At 38.7% G+C, this 24,227-nt stretch overlaps 1 protein-coding gene across 4 annotated transcripts in view; it reads left to right on the forward strand.

Annotated features, from left to right (window-relative positions):
• SPIDR (scaffold protein involved in DNA repair) overlaps positions 1-24,227 on the forward strand; it is a 499,345-nt gene that overhangs the window by 349,413 nt on the left and 125,705 nt on the right. For all 4 annotated transcript variants that reach the window (XM_045049879.1, XM_019822628.3, XM_045049880.1 and 1 more), the window contains 2 exons: positions 8,643-8,838; positions 10,280-10,527. In XM_045049879.1, coding sequence (XP_044905814.1) covers positions 8,643-8,838; positions 10,280-10,527 — 444 coding nt within the window. The remainder of the gene's footprint in view (positions 1-8,642; positions 8,839-10,279; positions 10,528-24,227) is intronic.

Below are 24,227 nucleotides of genomic sequence, written 5' to 3' on the forward strand. Positions count from 1 at the left end.
TAAAGTAAGCTTTCACTTAGTTGGAGTGGTTTGCTGTTTTTAATTCAGTTTAACCTTAACGGCCTTAAACAAGACTGAATTGAGCAGAACATAGTTCTAATATTGGTAATGTTTTGTTTTTTAGAGAGAGAGTGCGCATGAGCTGGGGAGAGGGGCAGAGGGAGAAAGAGAGAATCTTAAGCAGGCTCCACACTCAGCACAGAGCCCTACGCAGGGCTTGATCCCATGGCCCTGGGATCATGACCTGAACTGAAATCGAGAATTGAACACTGAACCAACTGAACTACTCAGGCGCCCCTAATATTAGTAATGTTTACCTGTAAACTGAAAGGTTCTAAATAGAAAAACTTTATCTAGCACGTTCTTCTTCTTAACTTAGTTATTAAAATAATATTACTTTATCATATTTTTTTAAATTAACTTGAAAGCAAAAGCTGGAAGTTTGTGACATCTTTCATCCATCTGGCTGTGTGAATCATATTTGCATTTGTACCCAGACAGTGCAAGACACTGTACCCCACCCCCACCCTCTGATTTTCTTACAGCCTCTTACTGTCTCTGTCTCTGTTCCTCCCTTCCTCCTGTCTCTTTTTGCATGTATGTGTCTAGCTCTGTCTCTGTCTCTCCTTCTCTCACAATTTCTTCTTAACTTCTGAGTTACCATACCTATAGCCTATAGGCTTAAAACCTCACTATTACAAATTTATTTTTGGATAGAGTTTGTGGGAATATACTAGACCCCTAAACCTTAGCCAGCACCAGTGTCTTCTGTATTGCTTTAGGGATTGTTTTTCACTCAGCAGAATTCTTTGGAGATTTATCCATGTTGTCATGTGTATCAGTGGTTCCTTCCTTTTTATTGCTGAATAGTACTGTGGTATGGATGGATTAAACAGTTTGCTTAACCATTCATACCCATTGATGATATTTAGGTTTCCAGTCGGGGCTGTTATGAATACAACTGCTACAGACATGCCTACATAGGTTTTTATATAAACATAAGTTTGCATCTCTCTGCAATAAATGCCCAAGAGTGCACTGGGTTGTATGGTAATTGCAAGTTTAGCGTTTTTAAAAATTGCCAACCTTTCTCTGATTGGCTATATAATATAGCTTTACGTTCCCAGCAGCAATGTTTGAGCAATTCAGTTTCTCTATATTCTCATCTGCTTTCAATGGTGTCACTATGTTTTGTGTTAACCATTTTGATAGTATAGAGGTACTATATAAGTCTGGTTTTAATGTGTGTTTTCTTAATAGCTAATGACATTTAACATCTTTTGATGTGCTAATTTGCCATTCTTATATCTTCGGTGAATTGTCTGTTAGTGACAGCTGTCCATGTTTTATTTGATTGTTCATTTTTTCACTGTGGAGTTTTCAGATTTCTTTATATATTCTAGGTCATAGTCCTTCTTTGGATATGTGATTTGCAAATATTTTACCTCTGTAGGTTCTCTCTTTGTCCTCTTAAAAAGGTCTTGCTCAAAGCAAAAGATTTTAGCTTTGATGGAGTTCAGTTTTGTAATTTTTTTTTCTTTTTATGGGTAAATTTTTTTTTTTTTTTATCTCAAGTCTAAGTACACTTTGCCTAGCCTGGGTACTGAAGATTTTCTCCTATGTTTTTCTAAAAGTGTTATGGCTTTATTGTTTACATTTATGTTCATGATCCATGAACTCATGATCCAAATGAGTTAAATTTTATATAAAGTTTGAGACTTAGTTTGAAGCTCATACTTTTTTTGACTATGAATATCCAGAATCTACTTCTTTTATTGTATTGCTTTGGCACTTTTGTGAAAAATCAGCTGGGCAGATCTGTATATGTATCTGTATACTTACATATAGTATAGCGTGGAGTATACTTAATAGGTTCTCTATAATGTTTTATTGATCTATGTCTATTCCTCCAACAATATCATAGAGTAGTGATTATTGTAACTATATAGTAAGTCTTGAAAGTAAAGAGAGTAATTCCTCCCACTCTATTCTTCTTTTTCAAAATTGTTTTAGATGTCCTAGTTCCTTTGCCTTTCCATATAAATTTTTTTCCAACTTTGTTAAGGTGTATGGGTAATAAAAATTGTATATATTTAAGGTGTATACATGGTGATTTGATATACATTGTTAAATAACTACCACAATCAAACTAATTATATATCTTTTATCACACTCGGATGGCTACCAAATTATTGCTCTTAAGGGGAAACATGAGTAGTGATCTTCTATTCTGCCACCTTGCTAATGTCCTATGTAAATTTGAGAGTAAGCTAATGTACATCTGCAAAAAATCTTGCTGGAGTTTCAATGGGAATTGTTTTAAACCTATGTATCCTTTTGGGGAGAATTGGCATCTTTATGATATTAAGTCTTTCGAGCCACTAAATATGGTATGTCTCTATAAGATCCTTGATTTATTTTATCAGTGTTTTATAGCTTCACACAAGTAATATATATGTTTATTAGATTTACATGAAATGTTTTTTGTCATTATTTGCATTTTTAAATGAATTATATTTTCAATTTTGGTGTCCACGTGCTCATTGATAGTATATAGAAATACATTTTTTATATGCTGTAATCTTGCTGAACACACTTATTCTAGAGTTTTTCTGTCGATTGCTCTCTTGTAATTTTCTACACAAGCAATCATGTCATTTGCAAATAGGGAATGATTTATTTCTTCCTTTTTGTTCTGTATGTCATTCCCCTACCCCTGTCTTGCCTCATTGCACTGGCAAGAACTTCCAGCCCTCTGAATAAAAGTGGTGAGAGGAGGCGAGCCAGTGGCCCACTGCTGCACAGGAAAGTCAGCTGGTCCCTCTGGAAACTGTGTTCCAGGTACACTGCATGGGAGGCACACAGTGGAGTGCCATGGAAGGGTGAGGACCCCACTGGCGTGGGCTGCATGCAAGCCTGCCCTCCAGAACTGCCTGGACTCTCAGGTTCCCTAACATGGCCCCCTTCTCCAACACACTCTACTACTCTGCAGGAGCGGCAGTCTGCAGGTTGGCTCAGAATTCATACGCTAGGGTGAGAGTTGCCAGGTTGTGGTAGTAGTCATAGCCATGTAGCCAAACTGCATCCATTATCACCTGCCATGCCATCTTCTCTTCTGGGCCCTTCCAGTGTCCCAAGGCATAGGTAGGGAGGTGGAGGTAGATGATGGGCTCAGTGAGCAGCAAGGGGACAAACGTCAAGTGGGTCCTGGAGTCCTCAGGCCTTGGCCATCTGGGGGCCTGGGGGCACTTGAATTCTATGGGCGTAAGAGGATCTGCAATATTAACCCGGCACAGCAGAAGTCAGTGGAGTATAAATTTTGCTCCTTTACCTTTGGTAAAGGTGACCTCATATGCCCTTGGGAGTCTCCTTCCCTCAATTTGTAAAATGTAAATAATTGTCATGACCTCTTTTTTTTTCCATTTCCCTTATTCTTTGTGGAAAATGCTGTGAAAAGTATTCAATGGCCTATGTATGAAGAAAGAACATAGGCCCCTTTTTAACAACAAAAAAAAGAAAAGAAAAAATAGAATGAATATTCTTGCCTTGTTTCCCTTCTTAGATGGAAAGCATTCACTCCATCACTATTAATTATAATGCTAGCTGAGGGAGTACTCTATTTCTAGTTTTCTGACTTTTTGGTTATAAATCAGTGTTCAATGTTGTAAAATAGTTTTTCTGCTTCTACTGAAGAAATATAAGACTTTTTTTCATTTTTAATGTGGTCGAGGTGATTTTCAAATATCAAATGAGACTTGAATCCCTGGAGTTAACCCCTTTGTCATGTTGTATGATCCTTACATTTACTTCTGAATTCTATTTACTAGTATTTCATTAAGGATTTTTCATCTGTATTCCTGAGGTATGTTGGTCTGTGGTTTTTCTTTTTCCTTTTCCTCCTTTTCCTCTCCCTCCTCCTCTTCCTCATCCTTCTTCTTCTGTACTGTCTTTATCTGGTTTTCTTATTAGAGTAGTACTATTTTTATAAGGTGAATTGGGCAGTGTTTCCTCCTCTTCTGTGGTGTCTTCATAGTCTATAGTGATATCCTCTGTTTCATTCTTGATTTGGGGGATTATATCTTCTCTGTTCTTTCCTTTTGAAAAGATAGTATAAAATTGGTGTTAATTCTTCTTTGCACATTTGGTAAAATTCTCCAGTGAAACTGTCGGGACCTGGAGTTATCTTTCTGGGACTTTTTAAATTACATATTTATATATGTAATAAGATATATACATATCTTTATTATTTATAGGTCTGTTCAAATCATCTGTTTCATTTTGGTTGAGTTATGGTAGTTTGTGCTTTCGAGGAATTGGTCCATTTCATTTAAGTTATTGATAATTTCATATATATAGCAGTTAATAGTAATCTCATACTAGTTTTGTGATGTCTTCATAGTCTGTAGTGATATCCTCTGTTTCATTCTTGATTTTGGTGATTATATCTTCTCTGTTCTTTCCTTTGTCAGTTAATTTTATTAATCATATCAAAAAGTCAACTCTTCATTGCATTTTTTTCTATTATTCTTAATTTCATCTATTTCTGTTCTTTATTATTTATTTCCTTCTATCCACTCTGGGTTTATTTTGTCTTTTTTTTTTCATATAAGCTCATTTTTTTCAGAGCTTAGCTTACTGATTTGAGATTTTTCCTCTTCTCTAATGTAAGCTTTAAGTGCTATAAAAATTTCCTCTCAGTATTGCTTTAGTTGTTTCATACAAAATTTGGTATATTAAAGTTACATTTTCACTCAGTTAAATGTTTTATTTTATTATTTTTTAAAATTTTCCTTGGCACTTCCTCTTTGACCCATGGATGACTTAGAAGTGTGTTGTTTTTATTACTGTTTGTTATTTTATTTCTTTATTTCTTAGTTCTCTTTTCTTCCTGTTGATTTTTAGTTTACTGTGTTTCAGTTCTTTTAAATTCATTCAGGTTTGTCTTATGGCCTATAATATGGTTTTTCTTGGAATATGTTTTATGGGCTCAGTAAAAGAATGTGTATTTTCGCTGTTGTTGGGTGGAATGCTCTATAAATGTCTATCAGATCCTGTTGATTGATGGTATTTTTTACTCTTTGGTATCTTTACAGACATTCTGTCCAGTTGTTTTATCAGATGTTGAGAGACAGCTGTGTGGTCTGTATTTCTAATTGTGGATTTGTCATTTTTCCTTTCAGTTTTATCAGTTTTTACTTTATGTATTTTGAGTCTACATTGTTTGGTGCATATTAAGATGGCTGTGTCTTCTTGGCAGACTTACCTTTTTATTATTATGTAATGTTCCTCTGGTCGCATAATTTTCTTTGCTCTAAAACTGACTTCATCTGATACCCTGCTATATTTTCATATTTTTCTTAATGTTTATGTGATGTATTTTCCCCATCCTTCAACCTGTATCTTTATATTTGAAGTGAATTTTTTGTAGACAGCATATAGATGGATCATAATTTTTAATCCAGTTTGCTAATCCTTGTCTTTTACCTAGTTTATTTAGATCATTTATACTTAGTGTAAATATTGATATGTTAAGACATAGGTCTACCTTTTTACTTTTCGTATTCTTCATGTTGTTCTCTTTATTTTCATTTCTGGTTTTTTTTTTCTGGCTTCATATGGGTTATCTAAACGATTTTTAGAATTTTCTTTTGATCTATATATAATTTTTTTGTATGTATCTTTCTTACAGCTATTTTATTGATTGCTCTAGGCATTATATTTTATACATATAACTTACCACAGTCTACTGGGTCAACATTTTGCCAGTTTTTATGAAGTATACAATAAACCTTATCTCTTATATCCTTTTAACTCTTCTTAATTAGAATATAATTTTTTTTAAATATTGGTTTTGCATGCATTTAGAACTATATCAGACATTGTTATAATTTTTGCTTCAACTATAAATACAATTTTGAAAACCCTGCAGGAGTAGGAAAGCCTATTGTACTTACCTGTATCTTTCCATTTTTATTTCTTCCTTCCCACAGATCTTGAGGTTCTGTTCATTGTTTTTTAATTCTGGTTTTGTTATTATTATTATTGTTGTTGTCCACATTGTTTAATTTCTATTTTTATCTTCAAGTTCACTGATTTCTTTCTGTTTCCTCCATTCTGCCATTGAACCCACTGAGTTTTTATTTTCACTATTTTATTAATTGGTTCTAAAATTTCCATTCTAAAAATACCTATTTTTTGCTGAGACTTTCTATCTTTTCATTTGTCTCATGTGTGTTCATAATTGCTTACTGAAGCATGTTTATAATGGCTGCTTTAGAATCTTTGTCAGATAATTCTAAAACTGTTTCGGTGTCATTTCAGCATTGCCATGTATTATGTTTTTTTCTTTTGAGATTTTTTTCCTTGTTTTTAGTATAAGAAATAACTTTAGATGGTAACCTGTACATCAAGGTATTATGATATGAGAATCTGGATCTTATTTAAACCTGTTTTAGGGAAATTTTTCTGACACTGCTCTGAGAAGAAAAGTGGAGGGAGCTGGAGGTGGGGGGCTTATTTCTGCCAAGTGGAGGTAAAAGTCTAAATTCTCTTCTTGATCCCCATTGATACTTGAAGGGTGAAGAACTCATTGTTACTGCTGAGCAGATGTGAGTTCCAGCTTCCTGCTAGACCTCAGCTGACATAACCCTTGCTGGGAGGGCCAGGGGTGCTGCTTCCCACATGGTTTCCACTGATAACACTGGAGGAAAGTGTGAGGATAGAGGGTAGCTACAGTACTACTGGGTGGAGTTGAAAGTCCTGACACTCTGCTGGGCCTACTCTGACTGTACACCAGAGGGGCAGGGAAGGGTACTTGTTACTGATGTCAGGTGGGAGTGGAAGTCCAGACCCCCAGGTGGTCTCCACTGTCATAGTGTGTGTGTGTGTGTGTGTGTGTGTGTGTGTGTGTGTGTGTGTTGCAGGGGCGGGGATTGATCAGGGAAGGCTATTATAAGCCTGCAGGGATGGAAGTCCCAACACTCTATCCTGCCTTCTCTCACACTACCCCAACTGGGCTTTAGAGACTTTTTATTACAGCCTGATGAGGGTGCAAGTCAGGGCTCCCCACTCATCCTTTTCTCATGTGTGTGGTAGTGAGTCACAGGTCTTCTGTGATGTTTGCCTAGAATAGAACAGTCATTTTCTAAAAGTTTTTTGTCTCACCAGGCTGCCCCTTCCCTGACCTTTGGTTGGAGAGAATAAGCTTTTGCAGGGGCTTTTTTATCTGTATGCATCATTGTATTAGGTTGCCACCTTCTTCAGTTTGAAGTCTGGGATATAAGAGACAAACAGAAAACCCAGAAGCTCACCAGTATGTTGTTCCTTAGGTCCCAAGGTCTCTAGGGCCTAGCTGGCATGCCTTCCTCCCACCTCTCAGTATCTTCTTATGTTTAGTTGATATCTAATGTCGGGCATTTTAGTTGTGCTTAATGGGATAAATTAGAGAAAAAGATGTCTGCTCCTAAATGGAGTGGAAGTGGAAGTCCTAAATTTTCCTTGATGTGTAGCAGCATTACCTCTTTTGAGGAATGAGCGTTGACGAGTCTTCTCAAATCTGATATTTGAATGCAACCAGGAAAATTTTGTCTTTTATGTTCCCAGACTCCTTTTCTACTTAAACATGAGGCATTTCTGTGACTGTGCTCCATTTGATAGTGAAGGTGGAAGCTTCTTTGGGACTTGATGTCATGTTCTTTGAAAGATTAGAACCACCAAAATGTCTAAAGGTTTTATTTATAAATAACATTTCTTTTAATGTCTGGGCAATTCTTTGAGCCTGTTGATAGTCGTTGCTTACTCCCTTAATTTCTTCATGAAGCATCCTAAGGCCATCACCTACTAGACTAGGAGATCTGAGGAAGCTTTAACCTAGGTACTGACATGGTCTTCTTCCATTCCCCTTATCCCAACACAGGACTTACACTGGAAAAGTAGAATTCATTCCACTGACATTCATTCTTCAGTGTGTGAGGGTGGGTTTCACTTTTGTTTGTTTGTTTGTTTGTTTGTTTGTTTGTTTTATTGAAGTATAGTCAACATACAATATCCTGTTAGTTTCAGGCATGCAACATTGTGATTTGACAGTTCTGTACATTATACAGTGCTTACCATGATAGGATACCATCTGCCATCATACAAAGTTTTACAGTGTTATTGACTATGTTCCCCATGCTGTACTTCTTATCCCCATGGCTTATTCATTTTATAACTGCAGGTTTGTACCTCTGAATGCCCTTCACCCATTTTGCCCATCCCTGCAAGCCCATCCCCTCGGATGACCACTAGTTTGCTCTCTTTATTTATGAGACTGTTTCTGTTTTTGTTTGTTTTTGCTTTTAGATTCCATATATAAGTGAGATCATATGGTATTTGCCTATCTTTGTCTGACTTATTTCACTTAACCCTTTAAGTCTATGTCACAAATGGCAAGATCTCATTCTTTTTATGGCTAAGTAGTATTCCATTGTATATATGAACCACATCTTCTTTATCCATTCATCTGTTGCTGTCACTTAATGGGCTGGCTTAGTTTTGTCTTTCCATAGCAGGCGAGTCTTTGCCCTTTGTATTCCTGATTTAGCAAGAACATGAGGGGAATCCAACACGGTAAATAAACTGTTATATTTCTTTCTCTTTTCCAGGCAAAAGCTTGTTATCCCAAATGGAAGTTGCCCTGTTATTCTGAATACTTACTTTTGTCAGAAAATTGTCACCAAAGAAGATTCAAAAATAATACGTGAAGTGCACTGTTGGGACACACCCCTTCCAAGAAGAAGTATCACTTTGGCCCAGATGTTTATATTTAAGAACCTAACAATTAAATCTCCTGAAGGCCAGGTAAACTTTCATTGGTTTAGAGGTTTTATGCTTTGTAATAATATTGGGATTGAAAGTGAAGATGTTTACCTTTGGTTTCCCTTCAGATATTCAGCAAATATATATGCCCAAACAGCTTGTTATTATTGTTATGCCTGCTGTAGTTCAGTGTTTAGCTGTGAGCTTTCACAGTATTTCATCTAATTGTTCATTTTTAATCTTTCTCCTAATCTGTCAAAATAAATGAGTTTTCATTTTTTTTAATTCCCATTTTGTAATTGTCTAAGAATTTTGTTTAAGCTTTTAAGTTCTTAAATACGAAAAAAGTCACACATTTTTCTTTTTCTGAGTATCTATATCCCTTGGGACAAAAAGAACCACATAAACTTGAGATTATACACTGAGATTATACATTGCTTTTTGGAATTTTATTGGCTTTCCATCATGATCATTTATCAAGATGAATTTAGGGAGCCCCTGAATTTCCCTTACAGCAGGCATGAAGGGCACTCTGGGCACCATTCCAGCTCTAAGTGTCTGTGACTCCAGGTGCACCATCTCAGGTTCGCCTAGTTAGCTGAGTCAGCACCGAACAGAAGGCTGAGACTGACGGGTGGTGTGAGGGGACATAAGAAAGAGAAACGTACACAGACTTTCATGTTGTTTGTAAATGTCGTCAAGCATCCTCCCCCTTTGATAACCAAAAGAAGTGTACGAAGGGGATTATGGGAAAAGGAGGGCTCTCGAATCAATTTAATTTATGGCTCAAAGTGTATTACTGCTTTAACATATAGTTGTAAACAGCTACAGGATATTAAATGCATGAAATACTTAATTTTTCTGTGTCTCAATATTTTTATCTTTAAAATGGTAATAATGATAATCTACCTGCTTGGGTGGCTATGCGGTTAAATATGTTTGTTATATAAGTAAGCACAGTACATAAAGAAGAGTGCCTAGGATGTGTTCTAGAAGTGTTATCTTATTACAATATTTAATATTATTGTAAAGCGTTGTTGGGAGGCTACATGAGCCTATAAAGTACCCAGCATAGTACACTGCATATAAAAAGCACTTAATAATATGATTTATTTTTTAAACCCTAGTCATTTTTTGTTTTTCACTTTGTCCTGCTGCGATTGCTACCTCATACAAGAATTTTCTAGATTACCATGAAGTACTGTAATAGCAGGACTTTCTGCATGTTTTCAAAGACTCGGGACAACGTGTGCTTCCACTGACTGGAAACACTTTTTGCTGTTTCCATGTGATTTCTCACATTGCCCGCCTCAGCAGCACTAGTTACGGGGCAGACACAGAGACACACACCATATCTTTTATCTTCATCATTCCTTTGGTGTTGTACAGTTACATCAGAGAATTGCCTGAGAATATCATTACTTGGTGTGTGCCATGCTGTTATTAGTTAAACTGAGATTGTTCCTTTGCATGTCTTGGCCAGGTTATGTGTAGTGATCTCACTACCATGAGGACAGAATGCACCCGTGGACATGAGGAAACCAAGCAATGCTTCCCAGCTCAAGCTCCCCTGAGGGACTCTCTTCTGGATGCAGTGGAAAGCCAGGGAGCTGCCCCATGGTCAGGAGTCAAGGTCCGAGTGGTGGTACAAAGAGTTTACTCTCTTCCCTGCAGGTATCAGCAGGGAGGTGGCTCAGCTGTTCCACCGGGCCCAGACCCATCCAGAGCTCGGTGAGTGACAAGACACAGGCATGTGTGCTAGAGTCACTTAGAGAAAGTAGAGACCCTTCCTAGAGAAAGCAGAAATTCTTGGCTACATTCACCGTATACATGAGTTTTGGGTTTTTTGGGTTTTTTCTTGCATCAAAATTTGGGACATGTGGTGTAACAAAGGAATCCCCCTGTTTACTTAATATAAAAAGTCCTACTAAAAATTTAATTTGTTGCATTTACTTTTACCTTTAATGGTTCATATTACTGAAAGTGATACAAACAAGAAATACTGGTATTGTTCTAGAAAAGCCAAGATATGTGATCATGATACCTAAAAAGACCACTGCAATGTCTATCAAGTTTTATATATCTTAAAAACCTAATAAATGGCAGTTAGTAAATCCGTGGCTTTCAGAGAGTGCTATTCTAACCTATAGAACTTTCTACAGTGATGTAAATGTTGTATATCTGTACTATTCAGTGAGGTAGCCACTGACCACATATGGTTACTGAGTGTTTGAAATATGGCTAGTGGAACTGAAGAACTAAATTTTAAGTTTTATTTAATTTTAATTAACTTTAATAGCCCCCTGTGTCAAGTGGCTACCTTCGTATATAGTGTAGCTAGCTAGCTACATGAGCCAAACCTATAATTCAAAGTACTTTGTTTATACCAACTATGGGAATGACATCTTTCTACTCGTTTTTAGGTCCTTCCTGTGTTTTTTCAAATAGCTGTAGTCATGTCATTGACTGAAGAGTTTATGTCAGAGCCTTGGCATAACCTTTTCAGATTATATTTCTTTCTATGTGACATTGCCTTCAAAGCAGTGAGGTGGATTTACAACATAATAGAAATTAAAAGAATGGCTATCAATTTATCAATCATTCTTTTCTGTCTAATTTTAAAAGAAAACACATATTGAAGAAATAGTAACTACAACAATATCCTATTTTTATAATGCCTTCTGATGCCATTCAGACAGAGTAACAGGAAACAGTTCTTTGTTAATTATGAATCCTCCTCAGGTGGATGGGCACTTTATTTGAAAGTCCTACGGATTTCAAAGTCTCCTTCAGATGTAGTTAGAGAACATTTCTTTTGGATTTATAGGAAAAGATTTATTTTGTTTGCAATATGTGCGTGTGAAATGATTTTATCATTTTCAAGGTTTTTATCATGACTTATAGCTATAGACCAGTCTTATACTCTTTATCTGAGCCAGTTAGAGATCAGACATAGGTTTTGTTTTGTTTTGCTTTTTTCATGGAATGTATCCAGCGTTAGGCTTTGGAGAAGGAACTACTGAGTAAGCAAGGCAGTGATGATCTTGGTAAAGCTCCTCCAGCCCAGCACACAGACCACCCTCAGAGGAGACTGGGGACGGTTGAGACTGAGTCACAATGATGAGAAGTCAAGGTGAAAGTGACAGTGAGTTTGCTTTGCTTAATTATGAGTGGCACCTTGAAGTCTGTCCCTCCAGCTCCTTTGGTGGTACTTGTTTTACTTGCTGAGCATGAATATCAGAGAAGGATTGGAGACCAAAGTCTGGTGAATTGCTGCTGGTGGTTGGCATTATGAATGCTGTGGGTTGTGCCTGAGAACATACACTGGGACATGTCACATGACACTGGGCTCAGTTGTGGATTGAAAAAAGGCGAGGCATAAACCTCAAAAACAAGAAAATAGCCTTCAGTTATTCAGATGTCATTAATATGCATCGTATGCGCTGTGTTTCCTGCAGCACACTTGAGATCGTACAGTGCTGAGGGTACAGGGTATTAGTCGTATCACAAATGAGGAAACTGAGCTTCAGAAAGGTTCTTACTTGCTGACAGTTATACAGGTGGACAAAAATAATAACATCATGAGATCCAGAAGCCCAAAATGCCAGGGTTGCAGAGAGTATGGAGCTGAAAGAAAGAGGGTAAAATTGAGTTAGACCAAGCTCTGCTTAGTTTAAAGCTGACGGGGGGTGGGGGGGGGGGTGGTCAGGTCACCCTGGGCAGCAGGAGTGGTAAAAGTGCCCAGCCCTGAGGAGAATTGACTGGACTGTGTAGGAAAATGAACCTTTGGACAGAAAATCATGGCATCTGAGCTTGGGTTTGAGGACAAGACTTCTGAGATATCTTTGGGGTACAAAAAGGTATTATTGTATAATGATTATTAATGTTTTATAGATTCATAATGCTATAACAATGATCAATCTCCAGTTTACACATAAAATTAATATAGAAGTAAAATTATACTTAACATTGTACTAATTCTTTGCTAACGTATCTACTTAAAAAGCACATCAAAATATCTGCTTTGGAGAATCAGTTAGCAATATGTTTTCTAATGTAGAATTTTTAATTTATACACATGTAACATGTATATAAGAGAAAACATTATTTAAAAACTTAGGTTTAGGGGCTCCTGGGAAGCTCAGTCGGTTGAGCGTCCAACTTCGGCTCAGGTCATGATCTCGCGGTCTCTGGGTTTTAGCCCCGCGTTGGGCTGTGTGCTGACGGCTCGGAGCCTGGAGCTGGCGACGCCTGCTTTGGATTCTGGGTCTCCCTCTCTCTCTGCCCCTGCCCTGCTCATGCTCTCTCTCTCTCTCTCTGCCAAAAATAAATAAACATTAAAAAAAAATTTTTTTAAAGACTTAGAAATCTTCCAAGCTATAAACCTAAGTCTTTAAAAAAGTCTTTTCTACTTGCAACTTCTGCCTGTAACTTTGGGTGGACTCCTGTGCAACCCAGGGAGTCAGTTTGTCCAGAGGCATGACTGCAGCAGACAGGAAATTGCACAGTGGCACCTTACACTGAAGGCAGCCCCCGGTCTGCTCTCTCATCATAACCTATACTCCAGAGATCCAAAGATCTTTCTATCAGTGAACTGAAAGACAATCTTGGTCACTATGTGTTTTCTGTAAAGTGCCAGAAATTAAGGCCTGCAGAAAAAGAAATGACTGACATATAGTAGATATTTTGCCACAACAAGTTTCCCTTTTCTGCCCAAATGAGGTCAGATGAGTCTTCATGGAGCACTGTAATGAGTCTTATATCTGACTTTACTTAGCACCTCAATCATAGATGTCAGTCTCAGTCTGTTCCCTATACTTTAGCAGTATCACTTTTCTAAGATCAGTAACAACTTATCTTCTGATGGCAGACCCCCAGATTGTTGCCAACTTTGAAATTAAAGGAAATTTATTTGAAGGTAATCAGTCCTGAACAGAGTCACATAGATTCAGTCAAGAGGCTCATTTCCTCTGAGCTGTGAAACGTTATCAAATATATACTTTAGATTTCAGAAATATAACATCTAAGAGCCTCCTGTCCCTTGTTCCTCTAGATGACTTCCTTTAACTCAGGCTAATAAAAAAAACACTTCCACAAGATTTCTCAGAGTGTTACAGGTCAGAATAACCAATACAAACTTAAGTTTTATACATCACTAAAATCAATAGTAACGAAAACCCAACTTCAAAGGCACTCCCTAACCAATAATCTAGGCGGACTGTTCAGAGCCCAGATCCACCTTTATCTAGATCCACTGTATATTGAATGAATGTTACATAAATGCGTGACTAATAAAGTAACAGGCTTTTTTTTAGTGGAATGGGAGCACTGGTCTTGCAGATAACTTATAGTGGAGGAAACTGAGGAAAAGAAAAAGTAAGTGAATTCCCTAGTAACTGCCTACCTCATGGCAGAACAGAATCTGGACCATGTTACCTCACTCCCAGTCCATGTTGGCTGCCATTAAACATTGCCTTTCTTTTTCCCTTTCTGAAACATTGGCTTCCTTTCTCCTTCAGATATTTAACTTAGGGACAAGTAATTTAATTTTATCCTTTAAAGATGCACATTTTTACTTGCCTGTCATTACAGAAATATTGATAATGGGAGAGTTTTTTGTGAGGGTATTTAATTCAAACAACTTGCTCAATGGTCTGTGTTTGGACAAAAAGCTGGAAGGACAGAATCTCCCATTTACAGTTTTTTAACATCTGTTTTTTTTCTTTTTAATGTTATTTATTTATTTATTTATTTATTTATTTATTTATTTATTTTGAGAGAGAGACAGAGACAGAGTGCAAGGGAGGAAGAGGCAGAGAGAGAGGGAGGCACAGAATCCGAAGAGGCTTCAGGCTCTGAGCTGTCAGCACAGACCTGTCAGCTCACGACCTCAGCCAAAGTCAGGCACTTAAACAACTGAGCCACCCAGGCGCCCCTCCCATTTATAGTTTTAATAGCTATTGTGCATTATAGTTGTATGGAAATTCACTGAGCTGAAGTCAGGGAAAGAGCACATTTTTCTTTCTCTGTATCTTGGTATTTTATTTTCTCTTTTCATCTTTGACCTTTCCTTTCGTCTCTTGTCCTGCATTTCTTCCTCCTTTTCACTACAGGCGAAAAAAATCCACCATTGTCCTAGGACGGGTTCTAAGTCTGCAGTGATTAATAAAATCAAACATTGTCCTTATGCTCATGGAGCATATTGCCGTCAGGAAGTCCTGCACAGAACAATTAAAAACAAATACATTCATGATTATAAGTTGTGATAAGTGCTCTGGTGAGAAAAGTAGGACGCCATGAGGGAGGCCAGGGGAGGATTCAAGGATGGGTATTGTAAGGCAGTACTATTTCAGGTGGCACCTGAAAGGTAAGTGGATGTTAGATAAAAACCAGATGGAAGAGAATTACAGTGGAAGAGAGAATACCTTTGGAATCTCCTAGGCAGAAGAAGGAAGCGGATGTGGCCAAGGTGTGTGGGCCAGTGGGGGAGCCAGAGAGGCAAGCCAGCCATAGGCTGCACTCACAGTCCGCAGTGGTGTTGCCGTGGCTGCCCACTGACCCCAAATACAGTTCACAGGGTTTGAAGACGACTTTAGCTGCCAGGCGGAAAATGGTCAGGGCAGGGGAGGCACATGGAACACGCCCCAGTGGAAGCTGAGAGACCAGGAGGAGGCACGCTGCAGGAGTACAAGTGAGCCTAGGTTCCAGAGTCTCAGACTCCCACATGGCACACTGAGAAATGGAGACAAGGGTCACCTTCTGGAGGCATGTGATGACTTAGGGGTGGCTTGGGTGTGGGGCGAGTGAAGTAGAAGGCAATATTAAGAATGATCCCCAATTTGATTGCTTGATGGAATGATGAGCTATTTACTGAGGTGAGAAAAACTGGGATGAGAAGAGGTTTGGAGGGAAGCTTGAGAATTCAGTTCGGGACCTGTTTAGTTGGAGATTCCCGAGACATCTAAGAAAGGTGTCAGATGAGAAAATTGGATATAAAGATCTCCCATTCAGAGAAGGATTTTAGGTTGCAGATAAACATGTCAGCCTACAGCTGGTCAGTATGTATGTTTTGTGTGTATGCTTATTTTATTTGCTAACTTGAATAGGTTATATTTGTCCATGGTGCTGCGCTAAAGGCACTAGACGGCATACAGTGAAAGGCACATCCCCCCAGCCCTCATCCCAGGTGGTGCCCCCTGCTCTTCCTCCCCACACCTCTTCTAGGTATGTTGTGTCACAGCTAGTAAGTCTCTAAAGCCAGAGCAGTGGATAAGATCGCATTAAGGAAAAGGTAGACACAAAGAAAAGAAGAAGTGATAGCATGGACTTACGTGTCCTATAGCATTGGAGGACTGGTAAAAGAGGGGGCCAGCCAAGGGAGACTAAAGAGGAAGGGCTAATGATAGAAGAGTGAAACCCAGTGTACTGTGACAGGCACTTAGAATATAGGATTTCCCATATGTGCAAGTGGACAGCCAAGAGTGGTGGTGCAGAGAAGCCAATAAAATAAGGAGTGAAAACATGTAGTGCATTGCTGAGAGGCTCCTATGTAACTTTATGAACAGGAGATGCAGGGGAGTGAGGCTAGAAGCTAGCTGGGGGGAGATGAAGAGTGAATGGGGTGTGGGGAGGAGGGACGGATTTTGATAGCAAGTGCTTTCTGATGCATAAGGGAATGAGAAAGTCAAACATTCAGCAGAATAACAAAACCAGGGAGGGCATTCTGGCTATCACTTTCGACACAGGTACCATTTTTCTTTTGAAAATGCTTGGGGCGCCTGGGTGGCACAGTCGGTTGAGCGTCCGACTTCAGCCAGGTCACGATCTCGCGGTCCATGAGTTCGAGCCCCGCGTCAGGCTCTGGGCTGAAGGCTCAGAGCCTGGAGCCTGTTTCCGATTCTGTGTCTCCCTCTCTCTCTGCCCCTCCCCCGTTCATGCTCTGTCTCTCTCTGTCCCAAAAATAAATAAACGTTGAAAAAAAAATTAAAAAAAAAAAGAATAGTTAAATTGCTACATTGTTCACCTGTAACTAATATAACACTGTACATTAAATATATTGGAATTAAGATTTTTAAAACTGCATTGAGGTAGAGGCAGGCCATTAATGGGAAGAGCAGAAGACGGTCTGGAATCAGACTGGTGCTGGGTTCAAATGCTGATTCTGCCACTAAGTAGGGAGACTTGGGGCAAATTCTGTTTCCTTATTTGTGAAATTTGAATTATAATACTTTCCACAGTTCAGCTTCATGATAAAGATTAACTGAGGTCATGTATGTAATGTGTTTAGCATTACGTTGCAATCTGATGCTTCCAATATAATAAGCACTCAATGGAAAGTGGCTTGCTAGCTCTTTAAAAGCAAGTGCGGGGGCGCTTGGGTGGCTCAGTCAGTTGAACATCCAGCTCTTGAGTTCAGCTAGGGTCATAATCTCAAGGTTCATGGGATCAAGCCCTGCGTCAGGCTCTACACTGGGTGTGGAGCCTCCTTGGGATTCATTCTCTCTCTCTCTCTCTCTCTCTCTCTCTCTCTCTCTCTCTCTCTGCCCCTCCCCTGCTCGCATGTGTGCATGCTCTCTATCTCTCAAAATAAATAAACTTAAAAAAAAGTTTTAATAAAAAAATTTTAAAAAACAGGTGCAAATAAAGATCGTAAAATGCTGACAAATAATGTTGTTATAATTATAGAAACGTAAAATAAGCAAAGAAGATCCTATTACAAATCAGCATTCTTGTTAGCAGTGAGTCTGTTGCCTTGGCTATAGGGGAAGCTTGATTGAAGGTGGTTTTTACTTCTAACCTTTTGCACCCCACCTTGCCGCACCCCCTCATCAACAAGGAGCTGCTGCCCGTTTACTTGAGAAAACAAACATTTATGTAAATTCATACGTATGACATGTGACTACAGCCTTCTAAATGATGGAGGAATAAAAGTTCCTCTGTAATAAACACCTTGCAAAAAAACTGCTGTAATGCTGGGTCCAGTACTGGATAGTGCTGATAATTATGGTTGGTATATTTTTGTCTTTGTCTAAAGCATTTAAAAATATCGTATACTCCTGGAGCACCTGGGTAGCTCAGTCAATTAAGCATCCGACTCTTAATCTTGGCTCAGGTGATCTCATGCTTCCTGAGGTCAAGCCCTGCTCCCTCTCTCTCTGCCTCTCTCTCTGTCTCTCTGTCTCTCTCTCTCTCAAAAATAAATAAATAAACATTAAAAAGAAGTAAAAAATAAAAACATCCCAGATTCCTGATGGTGAAAATGATCCAGTATTAAAGCAGTGTGAGGGACACGAACTAATAGATACTGGATGAGATGATTTTATTTTTTTTTTTTTGTATTGTAGTTAGTTACAGATGTGTCATTCTTTACTGTAAGGTTGTAAATTCCTTGCCGGTAAGGATTATGTGTAGTAGTGTTAGTATTCGTCAGTGCATTTTCTGCATATGCTGTTCCTGCTCTATATGTTCCTAAGTATATTTCTGTTATACCCGTCTCTTTTTTTCACGTGGATAACTTTTGGCACCGTATTATGTCTGTGTGAGTGTCACTTCTCGCATTCTAGATGGCAGAAATGGACCCATTTTTCTATCCTTTATCTCATCTTTAAACTTTTATATTTTATTGATGGAGTGTCAGGTTTGTTAGCTGACTGAAATTTTAAATGCTTCTGAGTAGAATTAGAATTTTAGATGATTTGAAAACAGCATGTTTAAGTTCTTAACTATTTTCTAATACCAACCCATGTCATTTGATTCATCTTTATAACGGACATAGCTTGAATATGTATCCTTAATGAGTTTATTGATAACGTGAAATTGAAATGAAAGTTTCCATGTTCTTTTCTTATACATTAAATCATTGGTAGACTTGAAGAAAAAGATCAAAAGAAATGACAACAGCCTAGTGATATGAGTACAGACACTCATGAAAATAAAATTTTCATACAGGATGAAGATAGCTAAAGTAATTTTCCAGATTCATAGCCAGACATGGTATGTGCAACCATAGTTTGCATCTCAACCTGGCCTTAGTGATTTTCCAGTGCCTGTTATTCATCAAGATGGAGAATGATTTCAAAGTGACCCTATACAGAAGGCATGGAATTTTCTGCCTGTTCTTGACCTCCTTTCCCTGGAAATTTTTGTTGCTGAAAGAGGCTGGAGACCTCTAATGGTCTGCACCCCTGCGCTTCCGTGCCTGCAGCTGCAATCTGGAGCAGTACTGTGGCCGCACTAGAACTTTCCTATGAGCTAGATTGCAGTTCTGGAATGTACTTTTCTGAGGTGACAGCATAAAAAACTATGCGAGACGGAACACAGACTGGCGGAGTCTGTAGGGGCAGCCACGTGCAAGCACACAGCGGCACGTGGCTCTGTAGCCCAAAGCCAGACGAGGTGAGATTGGATGTAGTATCCAAGTTGGCTGTGGCTCTCGCTAGGCTCCTGCACTTCGCTGTCCCCTTTCCACCCTGTCTGGCTCTGTTGAGTGACCGGTTCCTGCCTTGTCTTCCAGCTGCTGCCAGGCCCAGGGCCCTTGGGGCAGCCAGCTGGCCATCTTGGCAAGCTCATCCTTGTGCTCGTTTCCTGGCTCTACAGTTCTAATTAGCTAGCGCCAAATCAACCCCATGCTCCATAGAAGACTGAGCGACAGAACCTCCACAGCAGTTCTTGGCAAGAGTGTCCTGCTTTACAGACATTGTGATATAGGAGCAGGTGCCCTTGTTTTGTTTTGTTTTGTTTTGTTTTGTTTTGTTTTGTTTTGTTTTCTGGACCTTTTTGCCTGGCAGTGATATCATAAATGTTCTGAACCTTCACATTTATTCGCATAGGTACAAAAAGAAAGCGACAGATAAAGATATCTGGACAGGTGCTTGATTACATCGTGACAGTAATGGTCAGGTATTGCACACTCCATGGGTGCTTGTCAGTGCCTTCAGAATAAGCTCGTACATATTTCCTTAAATTTTGCTTTTCCTGTTTAACCCTTTGGAATCAACCACTGTGACTCATCATCTTTTGGTACCAGACCATGAATGTAGTGGAGACTTAACAAGTACATGCAGATGGGGCAAAGTAGTAGCTGAGTGAGGAGCTGAGGGGGCGATGTGAAGTTGTGTGTTCTCCCCCTTTCCTTGGGATGTGCTGGTCCAGGGAGATGTACTACAATGCTGTTGTTTCTCTAAGGACACTGACAAAGAGGCTAGTGCAGTGAGAATTGCCAGAAATCCTCTGCTTTAGGAAAAAGGTGAAGTCTGGTCTGCACTAGTCTTATAGAAGATGAGACACTTGGACCAGAGGCCCCTGTACAGTGTTAAGTCAGTGTAAAAGAAGGAGGGAGGTGGAGGAGAAAAGAGGAGATAGCAAAGGAGGACTATTCGCAGCTCTTGACTGAGGATGTTTACAAAGAAAGGAGAAGAATCCAGCTGACAGTGATTTAAGAGTTTAAAGCATGTTACAATTAATGCAGAACTAAGAGAGGTCAAGAAAAAATTAAGCAGCCATGGGTAAAAGATGAAAGGATGAAAACATACCTTTTGACATTAAACAAAACTGAATTACCGGAAAAGGAAGGAACTGATGATTTGAATTAAACGAGAAAGAAGACTGAATCATCCAGCAGAAAACAGCAGGGATAGGTTTTTAGTACAGGTCTTCAGTAGCCTTAGATCTCACAGCTGCCGTGTGAGCTGTGTCCTGGGCTGCCATTTTGTTTCCTTTAAGTGCATGACTATCCTGGTATGGAATCTGATGCAGATGTACCAAGCTCTGGGGGGTGGAGGGTGGGGGGGTGAGGGAGGGAAGCGGGGGCAGGGAGGCAAAAAAAAAAAAAGACCAGACTTTACTTGTATGTTTGGGAGTGGGAAGAAGAATGGAATGGATGTCTTAATCTCCTGGATGTTCTACCATTTAAACACACTTTTGGAAAACTTAAAAGTTATTTTATTCAACTCTGTACCTCAAGTCTTTGCACCCAGATGACTTATAATGTAAGAACACTGGCTATCCAAGAAAACCACAGACACTGAATGGGGAAAATCCAAAGGTCTTGTGGGCCTGTCTTTATGTGAGCTATAGATAAGCAGAAAATTATGTTAACTAACCAGAATTTAAATAAAAACTTGAAACCAAAAAAAAAAAATAGTGGAAAACTGCAGTGACAGCAAGGACACTAGTAAGTCTTATCTCTACAACTTTTGGATGTAAGTAATCCAGTTTTTATTCTGCTCATTAAGGAATCTTCTTCAGAAAAGATTAGAATGACATACCCTGAAATGATATACTTTGCACAAAGGTTACTATATACAGGTATTCCTCGCTTTGCTTTGCTTTTACAAAAGACCTACTTTAGTGCCTGTTTTTACTAACCAAAAGAAATCCAAAAGAGGAATTTCGCTTTTACGGAAAAAAGTGAAAATGAAAAGCAAAAATAGCCTTCAGCGTTTGTACTACAGCTAGCTCTTCTAGACGTAGTACATGCCCCCCAAGAGGGGCACTGCACAGCGCCTTCCTCGGAACTACACCCAGCATCTCAACATCAAGCCACCATAGCCTCCAACTGGGTCTGTGAGCATCTGTGCTTTGTCGTGATGTATTTTGTGCATCCCTTAGCAAGGTGTCCAAAGTATCAAAAAACCTAATAGAGGTTATTTTGGGCGTGTGAGAACACTCAGAAATTTTTCATGTAAATTAATGGTGATTGCTTCTTCACTTGATGAAGGTTTTCATAGGAACATTCTACTTCCAGATAGCAGAGGAAACCTGTGTTTAGTAGCAAGTGTCATTCCTTACACTAGGCTCTCTGGCAGTTTCTTCCAGGTGGTTCTTTTTGTTGTTGTTGTTGTTAATTTTTTTTTAATGTTTATTTATTTTTGAGAGAGAGGGAGAGACAGAGCATGAGCAGGGGAGGGCCCGAGAGAGAGGGAGACAGAATCTGAAGCAGGCTTCATGGGGCTTGAACTCACGAACCAGGAGATCATGACCTGAGCTGAAGTTGGACGCTTAACCGACTGAGCCACTCAGGAGCCCCTCTTCCAGGTGCTTCTTAAAGAAGAGTATCTGGTGTCTGTCTTTTGGGTGGGTGGAAAGTGGGGGAGAGTACAGCCTGAGGAGTCAGGGTGGAGCAATGAAATCCCATCTGCGAGGGCTTTCTGACCCTGGGGTAGTGTGACTCCACCATCTCCTCTGTTTGGGGAAGCCTGCTCAGTTAACATTTAGTAAAAACACCAACTATGCTTATTTTCATATATATGTTCATACATGCCCCCTTATGAATGCTTAGAAGTTTACATAAGAAGAGACTGTTTGGGGAGCCTGGCTGGCTTAGTCAATAGAACATGTGACTCTTGATCTTGGGGTCATGAGTTCAAGCCCCATGTTGGGCATGGAGCCTACTTAAAAAATAAAAACAAAATAAAATAAAAAATAAAATGAAAAAGAAGAGACTATTTCTAGTCCCTGCCTCTTGAGGAGAAACTGGATGCTGTGGGACAGGCTCCCTAAATACCTGTTTAGAACATATGAATTTTGTGTGTGTGCACACATTGTCTTTTCTTTAAAATTGTTTAATTGAGATGAAATTCACATAACATAAAATTAACCTTTAAAGTATACGGTTGAATAAAGTGCCTGGGTGGCTCAGTCAGTTGAGCATCCCCCTTGATTTTGGCTCAGGTCATGATCCCAGGGTCATGGGACCAAGCCCCTCATCAGGCTCCACACTGAGTATGGAACTTGCTTAAGATTCTCTCCCTCCCTTCCTCTACTCCTCTCCCCACCCCCCCCCCAAATTAAAAATTAAAAAAAAAAAATTTAAGTATACATTTGAGTGGTATTTAGTACTTTCACAGTGCTGTGCAACTTCCATTTCTGTATAGTTCCAACACATTTTTATCATGCTGAAGAAAAGCCTGTACCCATTAAGCAGTCCCTCCCTATAAACCCTCTCCCAGCCCCTGACAACCACTAATCTGCTTTCTGTGTCTATGTATTTACCTTTCTGGATATTTCATTTAAATGGAATCTTACAATAGGTGGTCTTTTTGTGTCTGGTGTCTTTCAATTAGCATAGTGATTTCAAAGTTCATTCATGGGGTAGCACATATGAGTACTTCATGTCTTTTTATGGCTGAATAATATTTCATCATACAGATACATCAAATTTTGTTTGCCCATTTATCAGCTGGTGGATATTTGAGTTGTTTCTACTTTTTGGCTATTATGAATGATGCTGCTATGAACATCTGTCTTGAAGTTTTTCACTTCTCTTGGGTATATCCCTAAAAGTAGAATTGCTGGCTCATATGGTAATTCTATGTTAACTTTTTGAAGAACCAACACCATGTTCCCACTGTTATATCTGAGGGTTCCAGTTTCTCTACATCCTTGCGAACACTTATTATTTTCTTTCTTTTTTTTAAATAACAACTATCCTGATGGCTATGAAGAGATATTTTTACTTATTCCTTTCCAAATTATTTGCCATTTATTTCTTTTTCTTAACTAATTGCTCTGAGTAGAATTTCTAGTATAACACTGAATGGTAGTAGTAAACACTGCACCTTTTTTTATTCCCAACCTTAAGGGTGAAAAACTTTCAGTCTTTCACCATTGTGTAAATGTGTTTTTTATTTTTTATAAATGCCCTGTGTCAGGTTGAGGACGTTCCCTGTCCTACTTTGTTGTGTGTTTTTATCATGAAAGCACATTAGATTTTGTCAAATTCTTCTTCTGCATAGCCTAAAACATGTTTTTTGTATTATGCATTATATGGTTAAGAGTCAGAGAAGTTAGTTACATATGATGATTCTTAGTAGAGAGTGTGTTATAACCAAATTATTAAAAATAACTGTTTTGAGTCATCAGGTTATGGAACTCGTTCCATTCTGCTTGATCCTTCTTTGCAATAGTATTTTCTGTAATAGGAGTTTATAAATGTATCTTTGCTTTTGCATTTAATTAGATTTGATAAACTTTTTATTTTAGAGTGGTTTTAGATTCACAAAAGTAATAGAGAGTTCTCACATACCCCACACCCAGTTTCCCTATTGTTAACATCTTACATTAGTGTGTAAGACTAATAAGTCTTACGCTTATTAAACCAATATTGATATTATATTATTACCATACTATATTAAAGTACTTTATTATGCTATACTATATGCTATAATATTACTATACTATATTGATACCATATCAACCAAAATCCATACTATATTCCGATTTCTTTAGGTTTTCTCCACTGTTGTTTTAACGTTCCAGGATCCCATTCAGGACACCACATTACATGTTATTGTCATCTCTTCTTAGACTACTTTAGACTGTCAAGTTTATAGATAGTCTTTGTTTTTGATGACCTAGACAGCTTTGAGGATTTCTGCCCAGGTATTTTGTAGAATATCCCTTAATTTGTGTGTCTTTGATATTTACACCAG

Source organism: Felis catus, chromosome F2 (assembly GCF_018350175.1).
Source record: "Felis catus isolate Fca126 chromosome F2, F.catus_Fca126_mat1.0, whole genome shotgun sequence".
Classification (NCBI taxonomy): domain Eukaryota; kingdom Metazoa; phylum Chordata; class Mammalia; order Carnivora; family Felidae; genus Felis; species Felis catus.